Here is a 26,234-nt window from a genome sequence, read left to right on the forward strand (position 1 = left end):
GCGAGAGAATCCTCCTTCTGGCGCAAGGACACTTATCGACTTCCCAGCCCCTCCGACTTCTCCCCGCGCCTTTGCTTCGAAAGTATACACGCCCATATAGCTTTTTGGGGTGCCTTTTGAGGCCATGCGGGAGTATCTTTCTCGTTCCTCGCGCGATCAGATACTTGATGACTTTCTTTACTGCTTTTACGAATGTTACGAGGGACTTTAACAAATCGTTTCTTTTTTTTTTTCGAAAGGAAAACAATCTTAAACCGAGTTCTGGGATTGTAATAGTTTAATTAAGGTATTGAGCAGAATAAGCTAGGTATAATAAATCATATATGTCAGGTGTTCAGTTATCTATGCATCTATATTATTATTCAAGTTTTGTTCTCCGGAGAAATTCAACTTTCTGCAATTTTTCTCTTTGTGATTGTAAGAGATTACCTCTTTTTATAACTGTAATAGAGAGTACCTGGATTTTTTCCATTGGGTACAATATTTTTACTTGTATCATTGTTTTGCTTGACAGCTCATATTTCTTCGAGACTTTCTCACAACACTTGCAAACTGTTTCTTTCCGAGATTAAGATTTTTTTTTTAATTGCGGCACGTTAAATATCTGATGTTGATAGTTGTTGTGTTTTTGAAAGAATTAGAAAGAATTTAAATAACATAATTATTTGGATCAGAAATATTTATAAATGTCGGACCGGCGTGAACGGAGCTTAAGGAGTCCTTTTCGTGTGCTTACCCCTGAAGATCAGCCGCGGTGTGTTCGGTAATCGCTAATTGACCAAACGAGCTTAAACGCACTTCGTCGGCTGAAGGGCCAGCACGAGGCGTACTGTTTGTGAACCATCGATTAGCGACGGTGCTTCGTGGTAAAGTCCAGGATACCCCGAGGACCACTGGTGAGCCTCTCGGGCCCTCGACATGTCAAAAGCGATCCCTCTCGACGACGTCAACCGAGCACCAAGGTCGTTCGAGCGAGTACCCTCCGTTATTGCAGCTCGTAGCTGCACAATTTGCGGCTCTACTCCATAACATAGAGATCATTGAAATAGACTGTTGAGATGGTGGGGCGATAGTGGTAGTTTTAGAAAAACGCTCGAGGAAACATGCTAATCTTCTTCATCAAATTAATCAGCTATATAGTAATTATGCTAATAGATAAACTTAATTGAGATAACAGCCTGGTAATAAAAAAAATGATAGATTAATAAAAAGTGCTGGTAAAGAATCATCTTGATTGAATTACATCTACTTATATATAGGCCAATTAACATAAACGATTAATTATATTACTTAAGACCTAACGGTATTTAATTAGAAGCTTATCCGATCAGAAGATGTAATTATGATGATAGTGGAAAATTTACATAAATCGGAAGGTGTAATTTTTACTAATCGATTTGTATTTCAAATTTTATAGTAATTTAACGATTTATGGTATATTTAACGATGCAATTGCAGGCCATGCTTTCTTCCGCCTTTATATACGCTTCTTATACATACATAATTTTACAAAGGAATCCGGCACGTGACTGCGCGTTTCTTCGTTACGTAATAACTCAGCAGACACGAATCGGCTGAAGATTCATATCGGGCTATGACGTTTAACGATGATCACTAAATCTAATATAGTGAGCGTTGGATGTACAACCACGTTATTTTCGGAACGATATATTTACGATGCTGTTATAGTTACGATATCGATTCTATTTGTTCAGTTATCTCACAGAATGCTATAATTTATCCAGTGTAGCAATAAATACAAATTCATTTCAGGAATTTTTTGTAGGGAAACGGAAAAAGCGAATAACGTTAAACTTTACATGTTCTTTCAGCCTTATTTTAAGAATATATTTTCATTTTCCAAATAACAAAAACATACTTTTTTTTTATGTTATATCCTGGTCACTAGAAGCTCGCAAAAAATGCATATGGACGGTGTAAATGATTCTAGCTGTTCTATATAGATATCTAAAACGCAAAAATCATAAATTTTCTTATTTAGGAGAAGTGTGACTATCCAGTTTGAACTGGAACTAAATCAATATTTCCATTTTGGAAATGGCGACTTTTTTATTAAAAAATATTATAGTTTTCTCTCAAAATTTTGTTAGTATTTTATTAAAAGAAAAAACTAATAAATGTATAACAAAAAAATATAGTTTCGAGAAAAACAGGTTCAAAGTTTTAAATACGGTTTTTACTTCGCGACAACATCGCGGGTTTCGACAAACGACTTTAGAGACATCTTATCAAGATGTTCATATATTAAGTATATTTTATAAGAAAAACAATTTCTTTACTCGTTATACCAGAATATCCTCTTAAACTGATGAAATAAGTACATAATTAATTATTGATCTTTCAAACACTGTTTACATACACTGGTAATTTGGGAATAAAGAAAGAATAATTGTGTGTATGTATATATATATAATTATTTTGTATAATCGCTACATCAAAGAGCTCGAAACTCATAGCGTAACTATTCGCGAGCTACTCGCTACGATTTATAGAATATCGTCTGAAAACTATGTATGATGTAAACTGCAGATATTTTATTGAGCGCAACACTTGTGTCGCTGAATTTTCCTTTTGACGCGCGTTGCTTTTTGCTAACGAGCCTGTAATGGGACATATTTCTTCCGTGTAAGCTTTCTCGCTGTCATTTCCAATCAGCCGGTAATAACGCCCGGGGAGGGGCCTCTTAAAATAGCGTTACGCGTGTGCAACAAACTGTGTTTTCTTACTCGGGATCGTAGGTAGTTTACACACTTCGCTATAAATAAACGAGCGAGAGAGAAAGATCTCTCCTCGTGCTCGTTACTTCGAGTTCGCGATCATAATGGCCCTTCTTGTTAAATTGAGCATCAGCCAAGTGATTTACGTTGATTGCTCGTCGCGTCGCGCATCCAGCGGTCTCTTTCCCTCTCTTTATTCCTTTGTTCTTCTCTCTTTTTCCCTCTCCCCCTTTTTCCTTCTCTTTCTTTCTCCTTCGGCTGCTCTTATCTTACTCACCTTGTACATCCGATGTCGATCGCTGATCTCGATCTCATCTACATGCTCGGGCAATGATCGATCTTCGCTTCGGCTTGAAGCTTGGAGAAGTGCCTGGGGCATAGCTCTTACATGTTCCCCTTTTCTACCCTCGTCATCTGACGCTCTTTGTGAAAAAGGGCCTTATCTCCTTCGATAATAAATTGCTTCTAAGCTCGTACAGGTAGATGCCGAAAAAGAAATTACAGCCGCTAACAGCAAACAATCGAGAATGGAAACATTTAATTGTCTAAATCTAATATTAGGCTGTACGCGGCTGTTGTGTGTGAAATCGCATCGTGTATGAAAATATCAAATTAAAATTCCGTCGAAGGGCAACTTTTTTTAGAATAAGAAAAAAAATAAATTTTGTTATCGATCAGTACCTATTAAATTTTTAATTTATTAACCTCCCCAAGTCTCCACAAATAAAAAATTTCCAATTTGTTAAAGAATATATTTCTAAATCTTGCAACGCAATATATGCTGAATATTTTATGTCATTAAATGACCAATTATCGCAGTAGCTTAGTATAAAGTGTTCTATTTATATGTTGCCGGGAAGATGGGAAGATTAACTAGATTGGAATAAAATATACTTGAAAGCATCGGGCAAGAGATCGAGAGAGGGCAAAGTGTAACTGGCCGACGTTGACACAATGATTCGTAAGAATCGTCGACTGACTTGGCGTCGAGGTAGGAAAAGTCAAATAAACCGAGTCTCTTCTTTGTAGTCGGTGGCGTTCTATGGAGATGCCTAAGCCGGCATAATCGACCCCCTACGAAGAATGTTCGGCCTTCAAAAACAGAGAAGGAACGCGGCCGGCGGTGGCGCATGGTTCATAGCGGGGCCATTTAACGGTCTTTGCGAAATTGAGTCATCACGCGCGGTTCCCCTGGAATCTCGAATATTTTCCTCCCGATGCTTCAGCTTCTCCACCCCTCCCCCCCCCCCTCTCTCTCTCTCGTCTCGTTGTACCCCCTACCGCCGACTCTTGCACATCTCTTCTCCCTCTTCCCTCTTACGTTACCATCCGACGAAGACAACACACCCTCATAGATCCTCGTCGTCACGATCCTCCGCCGGGATCTCGCAACTTCCTGCGCGAAGATTCGCAACGGATGCGAGCGGATTTCCGAATTTCCGTGGCCGAGAAAGCATAAATGGACGCGCGCACGAGACGCTGCCCGATATCTTTCGCCCAGGTGCCATATATTCCTCACATAACTTCTTAAAGCGAATGCGAGAAAAATGATGGCAATATGAGGTACCTGTTATACGTGTTTTTGACTCATAAAATTATGTAAAGTCTATTTAATTAAAACTTTGTGTATGTACCTATACGCCATGTAATTTTTTTGTAAAATTTCAATTCAATAATTAGTAATTCGAGCGATAATTTCCAGTACGATTCCTACACAGCAAAAAAGTTGAAACAATGTTGCTAAGACGTTGCAATGTTGAATGTTGAATATTGAAGTATAAATATATTTCTAACGTTGAATCTATGTTAATCCCATTTATTCTTTTTGTCGATACGTGACAACATTAACACAACATGGAACAAATTATTAATCTTTCCGCAGTAATTTGCAACGATGCCGCTAAACGGCGCACGACGGCAAGACCAACTTGTAAATAAATTTCAGTTGGGGGCGAATACAAGCAGGCCCTCGGCGAAGTAAAATCGCCATCTTCCGCGGGTCTTCGGACCCGGCGCTTCTTTTAGATCTAAACGAATAATCCAATCTGAGCTCGGAAAACTTGCAACAGTTGTGGAAAAAAACACGTTTTTCTATAAGCGCGGCCAATGTTAATCAATGTTTAACAATTGTTATTGCATTGTTTAAAATAAAGTAATAGATAATATTGAGCTGCCTAAGATCTAAGCTTAGACCGAAAACGGCTTGTATCTTATTCGAAAGTAATACAGAATTGGAGAGTAGATATTATAGAATAGAATACAGACCGCGGTCTGTGTGTGTGTGTGTGTGTGTGTGTGTGTGTGTATTTTTTAGCGTCGCAGGAATCATTACAGTCACGATTCACTGTCGTCAGCGACGTAAGTAAGAGGGCATTTGATTGCACATATATTACAAACAACGTCCGCATCCTCGAACGAATTTCTACGGAAACAATATTCGTCGCAATTTGTAGAGAGCCCAGGACGAAGACGAATGTCTGTAATTTACGAGTTGCGATTTGCAATGCAAAAAAGAGTGGCGGATAGAGATTCGGCGTTGTCGTTTCATTTCGTCTCCTCGACATTCGTGTTTGTCCTCGACATATTGCGCCGCTCCCTCGCTCGAGTAACGATGAATCATTTAGCGAGCCGTGTGTTCGCCACCACCGACTCTTAATCAAGTCTTTCCGTAGGAAGCAAGACGGTAATCTCTCTCGGAAACTTTCCGCGAAACTTGGAGATTTATCGGGGAAATAATTTATTTACCCTACGGTACGGTAAGAGCGGCGCGGCGGGCGGTTGTGTCGCGTCGCGTCGTGCCAGGACGTCGCGATTTTCATCCCACCGTCCTCCCTCGCACCAAAGTGCTTTGATAGTCAATATGAATCTGCAATTAATCCCGTGATGTCAGCGGCGTGCGCGCTTAAAAGAGAAATATTTGATTTAACATTCCTGTAATCCCTGAAATGATGCAAATATTCCCTCTCCTAATATCTGCGTAATTAATATGCGATTTCCAACTTTTACGACTCGACGTTACAACTCGGCGTTTAAAATGGACGACATACAATACAATGCGTGATTGTTAGCGCGAACACGTATCTTCCTAGGAAAACAGAATTTGGATATCGTTTCCTAATGCAATATCAAAGTTACAACTTCCCATCACGCTGTCGTTAGAATTCTAGACGTTCAGCGTTCAGCAACGCCCGTCGCACGTTTATCCATCTGGATCGAAGTACCCCGGCCGCGCGCGGCGTGATTCTGCTTACCGTACAGTTAAACGTTATTTCAATTACGACACGTTTGATGTCGTCTGGCGCCAGTTTTACGGTCACCGGCGATCGTAAAACCTTAACGGCTGTGAAATCTAAGCGGCGATAAGGTGGCGCGTAGAAACGCCGTTTACACGGTCCAATCGGCCGGAAATCAATTCATCGATTCATCGAAGAACTCGACCGCGCACTACCACAACGACAACTCCTTTGTTTCGTCCAACGGTTACGTTGCATTTGTCATCGCATATTGACCATTCACTATTCAGTGCGGTACGGTTAACATGATGGCAATTCTCCGTGGCGTCGCGCGGCGCGACGCGCGACTGAACTCAGGTCATCAGGGAGGAAGATCTTCCGGTTTTGGTTTGTTCGAGAGAATTCTGCTTTAACCCCTTGATGGCGCTGCTAGGCGAAAAAAATGCTTGTGGACCAAAAATGCTTTTGACAAAAGAGTTAATAAAATTATATTATTAAAAAGATGCTTTCTGGGGGTTTTTTTCCGGTCGCTGAATCTAAATCTGAGGTCAAAATTTCAAAATATAAAGTGGCGGAAAAATTTATCGAAATTCTTATGAAATTAATTTTTATGTAAACCGAGCGATATTATAAATTTTACCGTCATATCAAATCTGTCATTTTAAATTAACAAATTTCAATTTTTAAAACGGATCAGCGGCTTCGAAAACTCTTGAAAATTTTTTATACAAATTGAACCATATATTTAAAATTTTTTTGCTTATTATATTGAATTTGCCATTTTGAATTTTTGATTTTTGATTTTACATAAATATGCAAACAGCGGCTTCGAGAGACTACCTTCGATACAAATTTTTATGCAAATCGAACAATTTTTTACATTTTCGGTCCGCGCCATATTGGATCCATTATTTTAAATTTCGCAATTTTGATTTCAGATTTCAGATTCAACGACACCAAAAAAACATAAAAATATCTCGTTCTAATTGCCGCGATATAAATATCTTTTCCGTATCCGCGGATATTTCCGTCATTAACAGTCAAGGGGTTAATATATACCTATACATTTTATGAAAGAGCTAGAAGATTAAATAATTTTAAGAAATAATTTTCAAGACAATCAACATCGTAAATTTAGAAAGTAATAATTGACCGCGTGAAAGATCTTTTAATGTCGCTTGCTGTGTGAAGAGTACAAATAGGAAACTGAAATTAACGCAAGTACAATAATTTCGTCGAAATTTAATAATTGCACGATTAAATTCTATCGAAGAATCTAAATCCGGGATCTTTTTCTTTTTTCTCATATTTTTACATCGCGTTCTACGCGCAACGAGAGTCGCGCATTTGAAAATTATTTTCTCTGCGTTCAGTTTTTGATCGCCGCCAGTTTGACGCTATATTTTTCATTGCTCCCGATGCGTGATCCGTAGAAAAACAAAACATTCCACTCCCGACCATCTCTCTACCCCTCTCTTTTTCTCTGATTTTACCTTACGCATGGTGTGTGAACGCGGTACATTGTTGTATTAAAAAAAAAAAAAAAAATGGAATGGAGCGCGCAAATGGAATATTCGTGTTGTTAATAATCCGGAGGCCGTTGGATTTTCATCGTACGCGATGAAACCTGAATACGTCCCCCGCGCGTATTCGAATCGATTCTCGGGTCTTTTCACCGTTTCGCGATCGGTCGTCGCCTCGTTATCGGCAGTTTCGAGCGGTTTATATTCGCATGTAACTACGCAAATCGAGTGAAAGCATTCGGCTCTCTTTCTCGTTTCGTCGTTTCGTCGACTCGTCTCCGACACGGGACGTTTCTCCCGCCTTTTTCCCGTTTCGCTTCCCGCCCGCTTCGGTTCATTACGATTTATTATACTCGTTATCGTCCCGGGTCGCGAGTTACGCGTTCGTGTAATTTCGCGCGGATATCCGCTGGATTGAGTCGCCAAACGACGCTTCAGAACGCCATGTCCCGTATACTCGCTTCCACGTGCGCTCCCGCGCTAATTAGAATTTATGACGAGCGCACTTAATCACCCGCTAAATTTAGCTACGAGTTTTGCACGAAAATCGTTTTCGCCGCGCGCGCGCGCGACCCTGAAACTGCGCTTTTTCGCGCGATTACGGTAAATCGCTCGCTGTTTAGCGAGTCATCCACGATATCGAGATAATCTGCGTTATCGGCCACACGGTGGCGGTGGTGTAAAATATTTATTCCGTACAACTGCACCATAATTGTTCATAACGATTTAAAAAGTGGTAATTGACATTTATATAAATGTTTACGCTTATTTCTATTTTAAGATCTTATATCTTAAATTATCAGTTTTTTTATATAATGTGCCAGACTATAGAGTCAAGCTCAACAGGGTCTTCTTTCCCCGCTAATTTTTCCAAGCCCGTTCCCTTGGCAGGGTGTGGTTTCGCTAATAATATATAAATATCCGCGTCAAGTTAAAGAAACATTGTACATGTAAATGTGAATAAAACTCTTACAAGGTATTAGTATGCGTACATAAATTACTCTGACCGCAGAGTGATAATTTTACACTATTTGTTCTGACGGACAGACCATTGACTCATAGTAATTTATGTAAAGATACCCTTAAATATCGATATTATATTTTTAAATATGATGACAAAATCGGAGAAAACTCGTGGATAAGGCCTAATAAGATAAATCGTGTCCCTAATTGGCCGCGCCATTTCGAGCAGTTTGCTCGTGGGGTTTGTTTGAATCCGTCTCGTCTGCTTTTCGTCAATTCTATAGAGAGGGAGTTTTCGTATTCGAGGCTCGCGAGAATGCAATCTTCGTCACGGAACTTTCATTTCCCATCAGGACCGATCTCGAGATGCTTCTGGCGGATATCGCGATTGTTTGTTTCCGTTCCCGACAAGGAAATCAAAATTTATGTAAAGTGTCCAGATTTTTCGTGCAACTATTTGGAAAGATGAGAAGCATACAGCGAGATAGCGTTCCGCGAAGGCTCACTCAACACTCTACACGTCCTTAATTACCGTTAATTATAAAAGGATTGATTTTATGAAATATCTCGAGTCGTTTGTTTCAACCTTTAAGGAAATATTTGAGGTATAAATCATGTTTACCTTTAATTAATATTTGGCGAATCATGATTAGATTATATTATTAATAGGATGAATATCATCTGATTTAAATGTCTCTGATTACGCGTCTGGTTACATGATTTGTGTTTTACTAACGACATTTATTACCGTCTATTGAGATTAAGAATACTGATCTTTATACACATAATTTGTCGTGTTGCAGGTCGCAACGAGCTGATCGCTCGTTATATTAAATTGAGGACCGGTAAAACGAGAACGCGAAAGCAAGTATCTTCGCATATACAGGTTCTCGCGAGAAGAAAACTCCGGGAAATACAGGCAAAACTCAAAGTGGTGAGTATATCCGGTTTATATGTTTCCCAATCGCACGTTCTACAGTTCTACGTTATTACGTCTATTGTCGGTTTTTTTTCTTTTTTTTTCAAATGGTTTTCAACGCCACATTGAGCCCCACCTATATATAGCAACGTAGCGCATCTCGATTGCGTTTCTTGCCTCTTACGTGTGCGGTGGGATCGTCAAATTTATTCAAACCGATATAAATTTTGTTTATTTGTCTAAATGCGATGTGCCGCGACTACCAAAATTAACCGTACGACAATAGCGGTTTAACATGACACATTATTGTAATAATGAAATGCGAAATAAACGCGATTGTACAATTATTCATTTAACAATACTGCGATACTCGATGACACGTCGTGTCATTTGATAATATATTAAATAAAATATTGTACGTGTCGTATAAACGCGATACTTGGCACGTGGAATTGATATTTGAATCTCACATGCGGTGGATTTTTATTTCTCTCTGAACTGGTGCAGCTAATATACCGAAAATTCGATCAACCGAATTTATTAGAGGAACGATGGTCGTACATATATAATCGAACAATTATACGTTTCTTTAATATTATTTTTATATTATTATTTGTTAAATACTGTGATATATATATTTTTTTAATGTTGTTTTTTATACTGTCATTTATTAAGTAATATTCCATTAATGAAACGAAACAAAGAATTTCACTGAAGAAAGACACGATTAGATTGTTTCTCGTATTCTTTTACCAAGTCTTAAAAATAATAGAGAAGAAAATATATCATTAGAAGAAGGATGTGTGCATATATATTGTATGGAAGGAATCTAATTTGATTATATATTATATTACATATACATATATGTGTAATGATTTTTCATCGTTCGATGTCAAAATATTCTTTCCTCTATATGTTTATTTCTTTTGTCTCGATACATTTTATTTTCAATAAAATACACATTTGGCATCCGAGAATTCTGCGCATATAAAAAACTTGCGTTTCTTCACCAAACAATATGTATCTTTTACAAATAGGTAAATCGAATACTCGAACGAAATGTTTAGCATTGGGATAATCAGAATTCTGCTGTATTTCGCGTTTCGCACAATGTTGCCTCGGAGAGCATAGTAGCGATGATATTAAATCGCGATCGGCGATGTGCGAGCATTAGCGGGCGATGGCCGTTGCGGAATCATTTTCAATGATAGGGAGAAACACATATATCGAGGGACACACATATCGAGAGGGAGCATTGCCGCGGGATAAATCACGCGTAAAAATGAACCCAGCCCGTTTAATCAACAGCTGAATTATTAAAGCGATTCGCGAACAATTGCGCGCTGGTTAATAAATCAAAGCATGGCGGTGCAATCGCGGTGGTACCTCTATTTCGCCGCGATGGGCGGTGAAATAACGGGAGACAGAAGACACGAAAGAGAGCGAGAGATTGGGGAGCGGGGGGAGAGAGAGAGAAATAGAGTATTGTTATACAGGATCGGTCAATATTCGGAATAGAAAAGAGAGGAAAAACAAAAGCGGAGCGCGTAAATTAACCGTGCGATTGTATGCAGCGCTCCGGCAAAAACTCTCGTTCGAAGAAAAAAAAACTGCCATTTAATCGACAAGGATAAATCGAAAATTTTTTCGGATATTCCGCGCAATCTAGGCGTTATACACCAAATAGTCGGATCGTTAAATATAATTTACCAATAGCGTTTATACCCATCTTCTTCCACTATCCCCAAGGGGTTAATTGATAGATATAATTAATTAATTATCGCGTAAATGTATTACTCGTTTTTTCGATATTGATATAATTCAATGAAGCGAAATTCAATGAAGGATCCTGCGATTTGAAGCTGTCGTAACACATAATCGAAACCTTTTCAGAGATAGCAGTCCTTTTCAGGACAAATGAAAGAATATCAAAGCACTAATTGTTTCTTAAGTATAAGCGATTAGAAATGAAAATTTTCATCAATTATATGTTTCAAGGATATAGACAAAAGAAGCTAACAAAACTTGGACTTTTTATTAAATTTCAACAACTTTAAGCGAGTTTTATGTCGAGCTTTAGTTTGAGGCAATTGATTGCAATAAATGATGTTATGCTTATCAGCATTCTTTCATAATCGTATCTTAAATTTAAATCTGTCTTTAACGTTCCATATCCATGATACTGTCTTGCACGAGTAATTTAGCGTATATAATGTATTTATAATGTTTTTATTTTTCCGCGTTGTGTCATTTTTATATTCTACTATATTGCGCCTCGGCTCTTGTGGAGGTCCCAAAGAGTGCGGAAAAAACACCGGCGTTTCTCGAGCAATTTTAATTACGCTCGCTCGCGCGCGCGCGCACGACTTTCGCGTAATAAGATGTCGTCTGTTTCCGCGCGCGCGGTTCCGTACCACGATGCCATTTATGAAATACTTGCGCGCGGGTTTCCGTTTTTAAGCACGGTCAGCCGCAGCTGCAGCGACTGCAACTGCAGTGGCTGCATACCGTGAACATTATTCAGGAAAGTAGCAGCCATGGGAGGGTGGTGTACGGTCCACCGTGACGTAATTTTCTAGTTTTCGTGTTTCAGGAAGGGTAAATGCCGCGCGCCGCGACTATTGCTTGTTGCTCAGAAAGAAGGGGTTGCTACCCCCCGCCCATGCGGCCGCGAACCGCGCGATTTATTCGACCAGGAAGGAAAAGAATTTCGCGAACGGCGTTCGTATTTCACACGCACCAGTATCGTCTTACACAAATCATGTGCTCCTTGCTTTCATATATTTTAAACAAGGTACTATTAATTTAGAAGAAATTGTTTATCTCGTTGGAACATAATTGAACTGAAATTAATTAAAATCCGGCAAAAGAATTGGAAAATCCTGTTGGAAAAAATTTTACTGGCTTTTTTTTTTATTGAAACTAGAATTATATAGGATATTTGATTTTAATAATATAGATTTGTTATATGAAGGTAAAAATAGAACAGCATTTTCTTTTTTAATTTTTGGACATGATCACACTTGTCGCGAATTTTAAAACGATTCACCTGATGATAATTATCCATGCATTCCCCCAAATGGTAGAACAAATAAGAAACAGAATTTAAGAGTAACTTAAAACTTTTTCCTTATTTTACCGTCGATCTTATGCTGAAAATATTAAATTTTCCGATTGCGATTTTCCGATAATTCTATAGTTTTTAGTTTGTCTTTCTTTCCCCGGCACATTTATTATTTTCTTTCATATTAATATTAAGACGCGTATTACATTTCGCGTGGACTCGATTTAGCTTTTGTGTTACACATTTTACATACCGTCAAACGATATTACATCACCAACTATCACCGTCTATCGAGATTGTTCGCCGTTTTATCTATTTTGGAAATAATTGCACCAGGCATTACGGCGTAATTAATTGTTGCGGTGTAAACGTACTTCCGATAACGGGGCGGGGGTATAGCGGTAGAAGGGCGTTGTGGGGGAAGGGGGGGTGCCCAAAAACGGGCGAGCGTTTCAGAATGTCGATAAACATGTCCAACCCCGTTACCCGCCCAATCCTCTGCATTCCTGGCGTGTATTCGAGAGATGAAGGGCGAGAGAGAGATAGACACAGAGAGTGAGTGAGTGAGTGAGTGAGTGAGTGAGTGAGTGAGTGAGTGAGTGAGTGAGTGAGTGAGTGAGTGAGTGAGTGAGAGAGAGAGAGATGAGGGAGAGAGAGAGAGAGAGAGAGAGAGAGAGAGAGAGAGAGAGAGAGAGAGAGAGAGAGAGAGAGAGAGAGAGAGAGAGAGAAAGAGAGCAAGGGAGGGAGAAAATGGGGAAGGGAGAGAGAGGCAGGGGGCGACGTATGGGACGAAGGGTGGAAATTAAAAAAAACGACACGGACTGCACCCTCTCAATTAACCGAATTGATTTTCCGCTGCAAATTCAGCGCGCGCCTCGCACAAACGTGAACAACGGCCCGCGCAGCGAAATGGACTTTTCGCGGGTAATCGATGTCATCCAACATTCATAAAAAATTACATTCTACCCGGCGAAATTCGTGCACGGCCGTTTTGTAAATCGACTTTACGCGCTTACGCGCAAGGATAGTATTCACTATTCCGGATAGAAGCTACGTAATCTTCAATTGGAAGAACATCCGCGGTGGTTTTGAAACGCACTTTGCGATGCCATGTCGTTTTTGTGAAATTTAGGCGAATCAAATATCGTATCCGGGGTTGCTGTGATAGAAATAAAAAAATGAGAGACACGTATCATGGAAATTATGGTACGGATTCCGAAAATTGCGTAATAAATATGCATTATAGCTTGGCCACATTCCCCAAATCTCTTCTAAACCTCGCCTCACGAAAATTAAGAGTCGTTTTATTTTAATAACCGAATTATCAGTGAAAGTACAGGGAAATTTTAATGACATTTACCGCATATTTCTATTTACATTACCAAGTTATCCAATAATCCGATAATTACAAAGAATTTTGTAAACAAAATTTAGAAGAGATTTGTCCATTAATTAATTGCTTTATATACGATAAGTTTTGTTAATCGGTATGTTAAAAAATAATCAGTTGCGGCAAAAGAGTTGCTTGTGTACACAAAATTGTACAAATTGATTATACAGCGATTGTATTACCTTTTTTGCTTTAATAATTTTTCTATTTCATACTTGATCTACAATCTATTTGAGCCATTAATTGCCGGCAAGTATCGTGCGGTAAAAAAAATTCAATCTAAAATTCAATCTATTTTAGTTTATCGAAACGTTAGACGCCCTATCCTTTTACTGGGATTCTTGTGGACTTGATTGTAATTCATTGCTTGTTTATTTACTTACGTCATACTATAATAGTTGTTTGATTTTTAAGTTAAAGATACAATGCTTTCCCATAAGTATAACGTTAACTTTTAAATGTCACAGTTTTGAATTAAAATTTTATCGAAGCAAAGTTTATATGTAACCGAGGATCAAAATTGTCATCATCTACTTGCAGCTGCTACGCGCAATCCAAGGGCGAGTTGTCCATTTTCCACTATTTTCAAGTTAGGACGACACTATCGATATATACACATCGACAATTTCATTAAACAAAATTCACCTGCAAATTGATCGAAAAATCCGTAGGTAATAGGAACGGCGCGGTGGCGCGCGGCGGCGGCGGCGGTGGCGGTGGCGGTGGCGGCTCATTGGGATACTCACCCCCGTGTATTTCGAAGCGAACACGCGAGGGGCGTAAACAACGTGGAGAGCAAAATGTAGCCCGTGATTTTCGGTCGCACCGTCGGCTAAATTCTTTATTGCTCGCATCGTTACGCGGGCGACGCTTCATTCCGGTCGACCGGCACTCGTAGTGACTCCTCCATTACGGATTTATGAACGAAATTGAAAATCCCTGTGCTCCCGTGGGCATGGGATGAGAAAGAGAGAGAGAGAGAGAGAGAGAGAGAGAGAGAGAGTGCGAGTGCGAGACAAATGGGCGCACGGGTGAATCGGTGCGGGACCGGATGATGGTGGTGGTGGTGGGCATGGCAATTTTCCGAACGTCACGGCAACGAACCATCTCTCGTTCGCCTCGTCAGCGATTTTCGGTCGGGCGCTGATTAAAACGACGGCTTTCCGATAAAAGCGCGCCGAATTCCCGCGAATTTCTGTTGCAACCGGACTCGCCACCGCCGCCGTTGTTTCTGCAATCAACCGCTCCGCGCGATCGCGATCGATTTCATCGCGTGCGGCGCGCGGCGCGACGGACGAGAGATTCGAGAGAATCGGGGAAAAAATATCGGAAAGGGGGGGAGGGGGGAGGGAAGTGGGACAGGGAGAAAAAAGGAACGCTGGTAATCACGCGTCCGGGAGCGGTAAATTGATTCGCATCATTGAGAATGTTACGAATTTATCCGTCGACTGTTGATTGATATCGCGCGAGTCCCGGATGTCTCGAATTTTTCGATTTTTCGAGCCACATTGCATTTTTCCTTCCACGAAGTGAATAATTAAAAACAAAATGTGTACCGCGATTCAGAAATGCTAAAAGATTGATCTACGTCTCAATTTTCATATCGAACACTTCCACAACTCATTCGTCTTAATTATATAAGCATTTTATATTTTTATAAGAAACGCGCAATACACATCTATATTAATTGTGTCTATATAATACTTAATACATGAACAAATTTGGATAATTCCTTTAGCAATTTAAAGTCGATTTGTCCTCAATTAATTTGTCAAGGCACCACACAGCGTTCTTAACTTGAAAATATAATTGTAAAAACTTGTCGTTCAAAAAAATTCAATTCAGATAAATTCTGCTTTCTTTGGAATTTTAACGCATGTGTATTCGCAGTTTAATTACAAAGATGTAATTACAAAAATTTGAATATTAAAAAATTTGGTTCTCGTCGAAATATTTTCGATGGAGGAATTTGCTCCGAATTCGTTAAAAGATTTCCCATGGACTGGCACCGTGTCCAAAATCGGGACATACGTGCTGTCTGGGTTTAAAGATCAGTTCCGCCAAGTCTGCTAGAATACGTGTTAACGCACTTGTGTGTTAACGCACCACACTGTACTATACACTCTACAGTCTATCTAGCCTCGATGATTTCTCTCGTCGTAGTGCTTAGAATTGAGAAAGAGGATATCAAATATCGATAATATGATACTGTGCCGTCCGGCATATCGCGTGGTGATTATATAATATCGGTCTGGAAATTTGTCAGGATCATGCCGCCAAGGAGAAGGCGCTCCAGACAATGTCGAGCATGTCAAGCGCCCAAATAGTATCAGCTGGAAGCGCGATACACAACAAGATGCCCCCCGCCCTCGTGGGGCCCCTTGCCCTTCATGCTTCCACCCCTGTCTCCTATCCCGGAGCGGTAAGTCCTGATCTCGGAGAACCCCTTGAGACATTTTTTTTTTCTTTATCGGCCTTTCTCTTCAAAAGAGCCAACGAGCTTTAGAGGGTAAGACGACGAGACTCTATAAAATGCGAATTAATTAAGTTACTACATCACACTACTGATGGGTGCGCACTTCGCATGACGAATTGCTTTTACGTAAAACAAGCGGCCTCAATCTCTCCCGCTTTTATAATCGTTGCATTGACTCTAATTTTTAAGTTTCTTCGATCGATTTTTTTTTATAATATGTATATATCAAGCGCTAAAGACGAGCTGAATCCGTTATTGTTATCAAAGATTGTGTTTATACAAAAATTCTTGGTGAAACTTTTAAGGAAAATTTTTCAAGATGATTTTGGAATACTTAATTTTCGGAAACTACAGATTTTCCTAATGAAAAAAGTTGAATCGAATTTAACGATGAGAGGATTTATGCAAACGAGAAATATCGGTTTTTTTTTAATAAAGCAAAAAGTAAAATTGTTATGACATATTAGTGACTATTACATGATGTAGTTTTAAATAGTAATGGACAATAGTGGCAATAATAGCATTTCCGATTTATCTCGATTTACATATCATGCATCATATATGTATATATATATATGATATATCTCGCGACAGATTGAAAGCTTCGTAGAAAGGACATAAAATGTCTCGTCGTCTTTGAGGATAGGAATTTTACTTTTATTATCAGTATTGCCAATTTGGCCTCTTCTTTTCAAGTTCGTGATTGTTCCTAACCGCTTCGCTCGATAACCGCTAATCCGCCCGCGATCGAAGGCAAGTGCCCATGCCGTGTGGTTTGTCGACTGACCTGTAAATTTTTTTGTGTCTCACGAGACTTTGAGATAATACCATGTAATTAAAATGTCACGCCAGAGAGATTGCAACGAGTGGCACTAATTTAACAACGTTGCACTTATTATATGTATATAGAAACAACATGGATTCACAATTAAATAAGCTGTTTGATCTCGGTAAGGGTATTCAGCATTAGCTTCCGCACATAATATAACAAGTGTATTATATAATTTAAATTTTTGTGAGCACTGTTAAATAAGTCGGAAATATATTTGTGATGTTTAAACTTTTAAACAAAGCGATACATTTGCGAACAATGACAGTTACTTGTTCAAAATTCAAAAAGTTTGCTTTCGTATCTTTAGCCCGACTTAACGGTGTGTTGCTTCCATCCTGTGTCTTATGCAACGAAGAAAAGAGGAAAAAATAATATTAACTGATTAGAGACGGTGAATAGTGTGTTCTGTTTATTTCTTTAATTATAAGCTTTCCGCTTTTTCGCTGTCATGTTTTGTTCCTTTGCGCTCTTTTTTACATTTGGTTATGAAAGAAGAACGAGGAAAATAGAGGGAGAAATTTGTTTTCGTATATATGATCAATCGCGTACTTTCTTCTCTTCATGACGCGAAAGCTTTTGCGTCGATAACTAACCACCCCTTGCAAAAGTGACATCCTCCCTGGCTCTCTGCTGCTACGCTGCCCCTGGGGGCCCTTGTTGTGTATTGTTGAATTTGTCCATTGCTCTAATCTTGTACATACGTATCACCTGTGGGCATCACATACCTATACATACGACATGTATACATACAGATTACGTATGTATGCGTTACATTGGACGTATCTGCATAATGGAAAACGACGTTCGTTGTGGCTTATCAAACTATCTCTCTTTCTTTCTTTTTACATAACATAAAACGCGATCATTAGCCTTTTGTTGTTATTGCTGTTGTTGTTCTCTTTTATTTGTGTTCATTCATTTCGTTTCCTATCGCTCGTTTCTCGCCCGACGGCTCGATGGCTTTTTATGGAAAATTTTGTAAACTTTTTTTTATCGAAACAGTTGCGGTATAAGGATTTACGTAATGCAACGAATTGTTTGAAAAGATTTCAAAAATGCAAGTTTAAATTTTTTCCATAGTTTAAGAGAAACGGATTCGTTGATTTCTTTGCTTAACTATCAACCGTCAATTTATTATTTTTTTTATAGTTAATAGCAATGCGATTACAGGACAATCGTATTGTTATACAAATCTCGCTCTATTATAATTGATAACTAAAGCAATCAATTATTTATTTATTTATTTATTAAATAGCAATAAACTTATTAGCTTATTTTAATAAACTTGATAATAAACGTATTAATAAACGTCAGGCGCGTGGAAATTGGCTAATCCATAATCGTCAGTTTTTGCGTAGATTTAAACTCGCGATATGTTTTCAGCAATTTTGGCAGCCAGGTCTGCAACCAGGAACGTCCCAGGATGTCAAACCCTTCCCTCAGCCTGCCTACACCGGAAAACCGGCGACAGCGGTCTCGAGCGGTGATTTGGTCCAAGCGCAGCCTGCACCACCATGGGAAGGACGCGCCATCGCGACCCACAAGCTCAGGCTTGTCGAGTTTTCGGCCTACATGGAGCAGCAGAGAGAACAGGAGATTGTAAGTAGCATCGTAAGATTTATTAAACTGCCAAGATTTCGAGACAAACCAGAGGTAATTTTTTTTCTTTGCCAGTAATAATTAACAAAGGAGACGGTTTAATTCGACCAAACTGGCCATTTAGTAATATAATATCCAGTTTACCATTGACTGTGTCACTTGGGCTTGACCGTTTCTCTCTGTGCTCTATGTATGTATACATTCATCGAGACGAATCGCGAAGCTGCGCTAGGTTCTCTGAGACAATGTTACCGCGTTGCAAGAAGCAATTTTTTTACCCTCGATGACATACGCAATATGTAAATCCGTATTTAAATTATTTTCCTTCTATTATCAGTTTTTCTAATTAAGATGTTTCGTAGAACAGTCATATTATATAAGTTACACCGTTGGAAAATTTTTCTAGTTTTTTGTTTAAGGTCCTTGTTTTAATTTTTGTGTAAAATAATCAACACATACATGTGTTGGATTTAACATATGCCTGTGTGCTATGTCAATTGAACTCAACAAATTTAAAATGTAAAATTATTTAAATAATTTAAAAAATATTTGAAAGTAACACAATTTGAACGTATTTATTAAATGTTTTGAAATTTACGGAAAAAGAATGTTGATTTTACTCTATAACACAAGTGCAGGGAATAAAAATTTACAGAAAAAGAGAGTCAATTGATTTTATCTCACAATCTTAACTTGAACATAAAAGTTATGTTAATTGTACACATGATTAACATCAAATTACGATCAGAATTACATTTCCTTTCTGTTGAAATATTTTAACACAGTATCGTATTGTTACCATTTAACAAATCCATATTATGTTAAATTCACACCAAAATTCGAGTGGACCGTTTGGGACATGTGATTTATGTTATATTTATCACAAATTTTCCAACAGTGTAGTTTACACTTGATAAGGACCACAAACCATGGTCGAAACGTTGTGTATTTCAATATTAGAATATTAATAAATGGCCTCGGTTGGGACTCGAATTAAACCGCCTCCTTTGATTTTGAAATAATTCATGCGTCGTAGGCCTTTATATACGTAAAACTGCTGCAAAAGCATCGTATATCTTTGAGAAATCTTTTTTTGATGAAGATAAAATGCGGCATGCTCATATTTTATCGACGTGTCTGATGAAAAAATGCTGTGAGAATTAATTCTCTGTGAGATATTAATTCTCGAAAACGATTATACGTATATCTCAAGTATAGATAATCGTTGTACTAAACTAAATTGTTTCATCATTTATACAAAAGATTTGATATCAGAAACCAGCGCCAACATATAATTATCAGTAAAATCTAATATTATAGTTATTGTATTTGTCTATTTGTGTCTATATGTATATTACTCTTATACACCAGTGAGTAAATCATTTTATCATTTGGACAAAAGATTTGATATAAAAAATTCTAGCGCTAACATAAAGTCTAATATGATTGTAACTTATGCAGCAAAAAGTGTCGGATAGAATATCTGTGTCATAGATATTTAGTTGATCGGATAGTTGACGATGTCGTATATGTATATACGATTACGATACAGGGCGGTCTCGTTTACGCACGTGAATTTCTTTTTCTTTCAGTACCACAAACACCTGTTCGTCCATATAGGAGGTTCCGCGACCTACGCCGATCCGCTGTTGGAAGCGGTCGACGTTAAACAGATATACGACAAATTCCCGGAAAAGAAGGGCGGTCTGAAAGAACTTTACGATAAAGGACCGCAAGCGGCTTTCTTCCTCGTTAAGTTTTGGGCTGATCTCAATAGCAACATCCAAGATGAAAGCGGAGTATTCTACGGCGTCACGAGCCAGTGAGTAACGCGTCTGGTTCTCGATTACTCGACTCTAAGTTCAACATAATATTTATACATGTGTTTTGCACCGTGATAGGTACGAGAGCAACGAGAACATGACGATAACATGTTCGACGAAAGTATGCTCCTTCGGAAAGCAGGTAGTAGAGAAGGTGGAGACGGAATATGCCAGGTTTGAGAATGGCAGGTTCGTTTACCGTATTAGCCGTTCACCTATGTGCGAATATATGATTAATTTCATCCACAAACTGAAGCACCTGCCAGAGAAGTACATGATGAACAGCGTTCTCGAAAATTTCACCATTCTCCAGGTGCGTTGACGATATTATGTCATGTGTATCAATTCTCATATATGTATATGTTACATGTACTTCTTTATGTTAATTCTTGAATAGATATTTCAAGTCATTTGAAATGCCAAGTCAACTAAAAGTTTATTTATTAATTTTTTTAAATTATATTTTGGGTCTATCTATTAATTTTAAACTTGTCCGTCCGGTTTTACGATTACATTACAATTCTACTGGAATTGATGCTATTGGTGCTACTATTGTAATCGTATTTCTTTGTGTGTTGAAACAAAAAATTATAAAAAATTATAAATAGTCTGTGCTGTAAACATTGTTGTAGAGAAATATGTTTTTGATTCGTGCCTTTTTGCCTTTTCAGGTTGTCACGAACAGGGATACGCAGGAAACATTATTGTGTACGGCATATGTGTTCGAAGTATCGACATCTGAACACGGTGCTCAGCATCACATATACAGATTGGTCCAAGACTAGCCTGCTTGAACCTGCTCGCCATGCAGCCATCCACCCCCATCAGTGCCTACCATCACATAAAGATCACCCATACACGTATACACACACGATTACATTGTGAAAATACAATATACACATATAGCCAAGTTCCTCTATTCTAAAGTTATTGGGGTCAAGCATTTCCTCTAATCTTCCCTTCAGTTCCCATTTTTATTCTAAAGAATACAAACATATTGGAAATGTTATTTTGCGCTCTTTTTATTCATTTCTTATTGTATATTTTTGTTATCTGTTGAATATGACATCATAACAAATATGAATAATGGGAAAAGCAACAAGCAGCAGTGTAAAAAAAAAGAAAAAAAAAAGAAATTTAGTTTAGAGAAAACCAGCTGATTTAGAATAAAAGAAAGTTTAGAATATAGGAATTTGATTGCGCGATATGTTGCGTGAATATATGTGAGTGTAAACATGCTTACACTTATACAGAAATATTTTCGCGTCCATAGGTGAGTTTCGATGGAAAATATTCGGTCGATAATATTATGAAAATTATTCTATAAACAGATATAAAAGTATCGGGTAAATAATAGGTGTTGTAATAAAACATCGTCCACACATACAATCCGGATGAATTAAAATATTGCATTGCATACGTTCTTTCTTTCTTTTTTTTTCTGTATTCAAATTTTTTGTACGCAAATCTTTTGTTATGCAACATGCTAACTTCATAAATTTAAATTTGATAAAAAATACGTTTTTCTATTTTGAAGAATTAGTTGTAGAGAGATATCAGAGAATATAAAAGAGTCGCGATATTTCAACTGATTACGAACCGGCTGTGCATGCTAAGGAATTAAATTAAAGATGAGAAATTCTAAGTATTGTATAATAAAAATATTATAAATACCCCGAAAAATCTAATTTGTATCTTCGTGTGTTTCAACTCGAATGTTTTGTAATGTAAAATAAAATAAACGGAATGTGTTGCGAACGTTTTCCGTGAAACTCCTTAACAAGGACTCTACACACATATGTACACATATATGATAAAGTACTGGCCAGCCCGAGCTTGAGTTTGATTCAAAGTTTATACTTTTAGTAACTTATTGGGTCAATATATGTATAAGTATTTGACACGGTGTAAAAAGAAATTCTTGCATTTGTGTCGGACAATGTCTTCAAGATATTACACAGTTATAAATTTTATAGTAAAATAGAGATTAAACAATTTCTCATATATATATTTTATGATTATAATCATCGTCCCGTATAATCGGCGTCTCAATAAACTCGTCGATTAATCTTAATAAAAAGAGGATCGATTTTAATAAAGAGGATATATTATAATGAATTAATTTAAAATTGACAATAAATTTTAGTATAAACTTGCATAAAGAGATAGAAGCATGCAACAAAAACAAAAAAAAAGAGAAAACAAAGAAACAGACTCTGATCTCGGAAAGGCATGGTACCCCAACATTTGATTTAGTATTATAGTTTTATTATTAAATTAGACGATATATTATAGAGACTCGAGACAGAAAACATCCACACACAGATACCATACATATATTACGTATAAGAATATATATGTTAAATATTAATGCAATGATTACAATTTACATTGTTATAAATGATCGTGTATAAAGTTATCTAAGTGATTTCTAAGTTTTAAAAGAAATGGAGATTTGACCGAGAGGTATGCCATTATGATTTTTTTTTATGTAACATGAAATGCAATGATATATTGTTTTTAATTATCAGAATTAAGTCAGAGGCAAAGGAAAAAGTTGTGTTAAAATATCGTACATTAACATGCGTTTCTTCAAGCTTTGTCATATAGAACTGCTTTTCGTATCGTGCAAAAATTCTTATCACTCTGAGAATCTACGCTACAGCAATTATTAACGTTCAATAGAAGAATGATTATTCTTATATATAATATTTTTTAAATTTAATTGTTCAAAGCGCACTTGCTAACATGCGCAAACCCACTCTGATTAGACAGCGACACTTAGGTTAAAGGGATGTGTTTGTATTTCTTATAATCGCCTTACTTTGTATTCTAAGATCATTTTCTATAGTTCTTACTGATGAATGATTTTTCTTACTTAGCGTACTTTGTTTGTTTTTATCTTTCTACACTTACAAAGCGATATACCTGGTGGTCGACATATATATCGATTATACAGATGGAAGGTTTGCCGTCATAAGTTATAACTATGTGATAGGGACTTTGATTGACTCTGAAACCCGATCTTGGCATTTTTTATCAGGAGTATATTGAAATCAGTCTTGGGAAATGTAATGCGAGACACATGACGATTTCATAGTGGCATATAAAGCGTCGGTATTATCAAGTTACGATACATCATTTGATCGTCTGATTTCAATATCACTCTCCAAATCTCTGTAAGTTAAAGATATATTTTTCAAAGCACTGATATAAGGGGATTCAATAGCCCTTTGCAAAAAAAATGTTTCGTACTTAATAATATAATTTACATGTTACACATACATGGACCATAGAGAACTTACATACAGAGATTTTTCATCAACTTAGTGGCAATTGTTTAAACGAGTAGAGGACCATATCTTGCAGTTGACTTCATTTCATCGCATCTCTCATATATATATATACATATATTATGTGTAATAATTGCACAGGAAGTTTTTACTTATTTTTTAATTCAATCTGTTGTGTGTTTCCGGAATAGGACTTGCCTATCGAGCAGTAAATATTAATGTAAGCAAGAAAAGATCGTGTATATTTTAATAAGATAATATTATTTACCGTATTCTTACTTTAATTAACTTTTACGAAACAAGTGGCAATGTATTTTGATCTCTTTTAGTCAGAAATATGTCGCTTTTTATTGGGGGTGAGAAGTGAATTTACTATATGAGTTGACTGGAGTAGAAAGGAATTTATGTTTAATCGATATGTGAATGTGGTTTTTTTAACTGGCAGCTTTTATATGTTTTACTCATTGTTACCGTTTTTTCTTTTTTTCATATAAGCTTGGTGTTTATTTGAAAGTAACTCTCATAAGTAAAAGGGTTAAAGACATAAAGAAAAATACACATAAGAGAGTGACTCTCTATAATACTTTTCAGTAATATGTCCATTTGTAAGTACGACTTTCGAAAGTAATTTTTTTGCAATAGTATTTCTTTCAAATGGATACTAGCTAGTAATTCATCGTATCATATCGTTTTTTTTTTATTACTTATATCTTTCATCAATACATAAATTGTGATTTAGCAAAATCATTTGCACATCAAACTGGAATTGTAACCACGGCCATGCTATATACGAATGAGTTTTTTTTTTTTTTTTTTAATACTTTGATTCATAACTATCGTTAATAACTGTCGAAAACAAGATTTTCTACTTTGCATTTGCAGTAATTTCAATAAATATAACAGGTAATGTTCTCATTGTACGCATACAATTTATTAATACATATTTATAATGAACAAGACAACGTCTCAACGTGGTTACATATCGAATTGCTTAGTAATGAATTATTGTTTTTAAAATTATGCAATATCTTTGAAAAATACTCACAGAAATTCGGTTCGGTCACGTAGATTTTTATTTTGTATGAAAATTTGAAAATAGGTGGAACGACTATGAAATTGAGAAAAAGCAGCACCGACACTAATATTATTGACATTTACGCGTAATGATTTTAAAGTAAGCGAATTACATTTATAAGGAAAGATTATAAAAATATATATTTATCTATGTCTTCTGTGAAGATAGAAAATAGTACTCTCTCACTCTATAATGATGATATCGAAAATCGAAGCCCGATAAGATACAAAATGCAGAAGTAGACTAAGGAAAAGAGAAAAATTAAGAGACAACTCGCACTGTACACAATAACATACGATATCGATCGATTGACTCAGATTTGTTAAATATCTTTGTATATATTTACATGAAGACCATGAGAAATTGTTCAAGTTCCAACAGCTACATTTTTGTAATAAGTATTCCCGTAAGAAGAGAGAAACTGTTTTGCTTGCGGCTCGTTATGAATCCAGTTCCACGTTTCGAAATTAAAGTATGCAAAAAATTCTTAATATTTTCATAGAGACCTATTAGTTTCTTATGGATGCAGTACTTTGATACACCAATAGACGTCTAATGTTTATTAATTTACCACATTTTCATTTATCTAAGTTAGTAATTATATATTGCTAAATAGCTATACGTCTATAAACTATATATTTACTGACAAAAATTAAAAAACGATATGATTACTCATGAATTATACAATATATTTTACTTACTCTTTGTATTTATAATCAATTAGATACATAGATGAGTAATTAAAATATATTTATAAACCAGAATATTCTTATATTATTTATGCTTTAAAACGTATATTTATCTCCAATCCAATTAAATCGAATCTTATCTCTATGAAAGTATTGACCGCAACATGCAATCGGTCTGCTAATTCGGCAAACTCTCAGAAATTTACATCCCTTTAAAATTCTATTTATTCATATCCTGGAACTGCCATATCAAAGAATTGAGCTTGATTGTAAAAAAAATATTGATCGGAGAGAAAAAAAGAAACAAAAGGATCTACCTGTATATTATTATCATAAATGAAACGAAATGAGGATCAAAGTAGTTGTTTTAACGAGTAAATGAAAAATAAATAAATAAATAAATAAATAAATAAATAAATAAAATGATATATCATTAAATTAGAGGTTTAAAAATATAATAGAACTCAGTATATGTACAGTATTTGAAAAACATGTTTATAATTTGTATGGAGAAAATAAATGATTGATATAAAAAAAGAGGCTGTGTTTTTATTACATTTTTGCTGTTTACTATTACTCTCCTATATATACACTGCTCAAAAGTTTTTTTGAGCACA

The 26,234-nt window shown here is 36.8% G+C and overlaps 2 protein-coding genes across 7 annotated transcripts in view; one reads left to right on the plus strand and one right to left on the minus strand.

Annotated features, from left to right (window-relative positions):
- Scalloped (TEA domain transcription factor 1 homolog scalloped) overlaps positions 1-26,055 on the plus strand; it is a 164,581-nt gene extending 138,526 nt beyond the window's left edge. For 5 of the 6 annotated variants that reach the window (XM_071713972.1, XM_071713975.1, XM_071713974.1 and 2 more), the window contains 6 exons: positions 9,261-9,391; positions 16,097-16,252; positions 18,522-18,737; positions 20,330-20,559; positions 20,639-20,873; positions 21,232-26,055. In XM_071713972.1, the coding sequence (XP_071570073.1) occupies positions 9,261-9,391; positions 16,097-16,252; positions 18,522-18,737; positions 20,330-20,559; positions 20,639-20,873; positions 21,232-21,345 (1,082 nt within the window). In that variant the 3' untranslated portion in view covers positions 21,346-26,055. The remainder of the gene's footprint in view (positions 1-9,260; positions 9,392-16,096; positions 16,253-18,521; positions 18,738-20,329; positions 20,560-20,638; positions 20,874-21,231) is intronic. The other variant, XM_071713978.1, reaches the window with a different exon arrangement.
- LOC139776922 (paired box protein Pax-6) overlaps positions 1-26,234 on the minus strand; it is a 354,486-nt gene that overhangs the window by 327,196 nt on the left and 1,056 nt on the right. The gene's annotated exons all lie outside the window — the stretch shown is intronic.

Source organism: Temnothorax nylanderi, unplaced genomic scaffold (genome assembly GCF_030848795.1).
Source record: "Temnothorax nylanderi isolate EJ_2023f unplaced genomic scaffold, tnyl_v1.0 TNYL_tig0132_pilon, whole genome shotgun sequence".
NCBI lineage: Eukaryota > Metazoa > Arthropoda > Insecta > Hymenoptera > Formicidae > Temnothorax > Temnothorax nylanderi.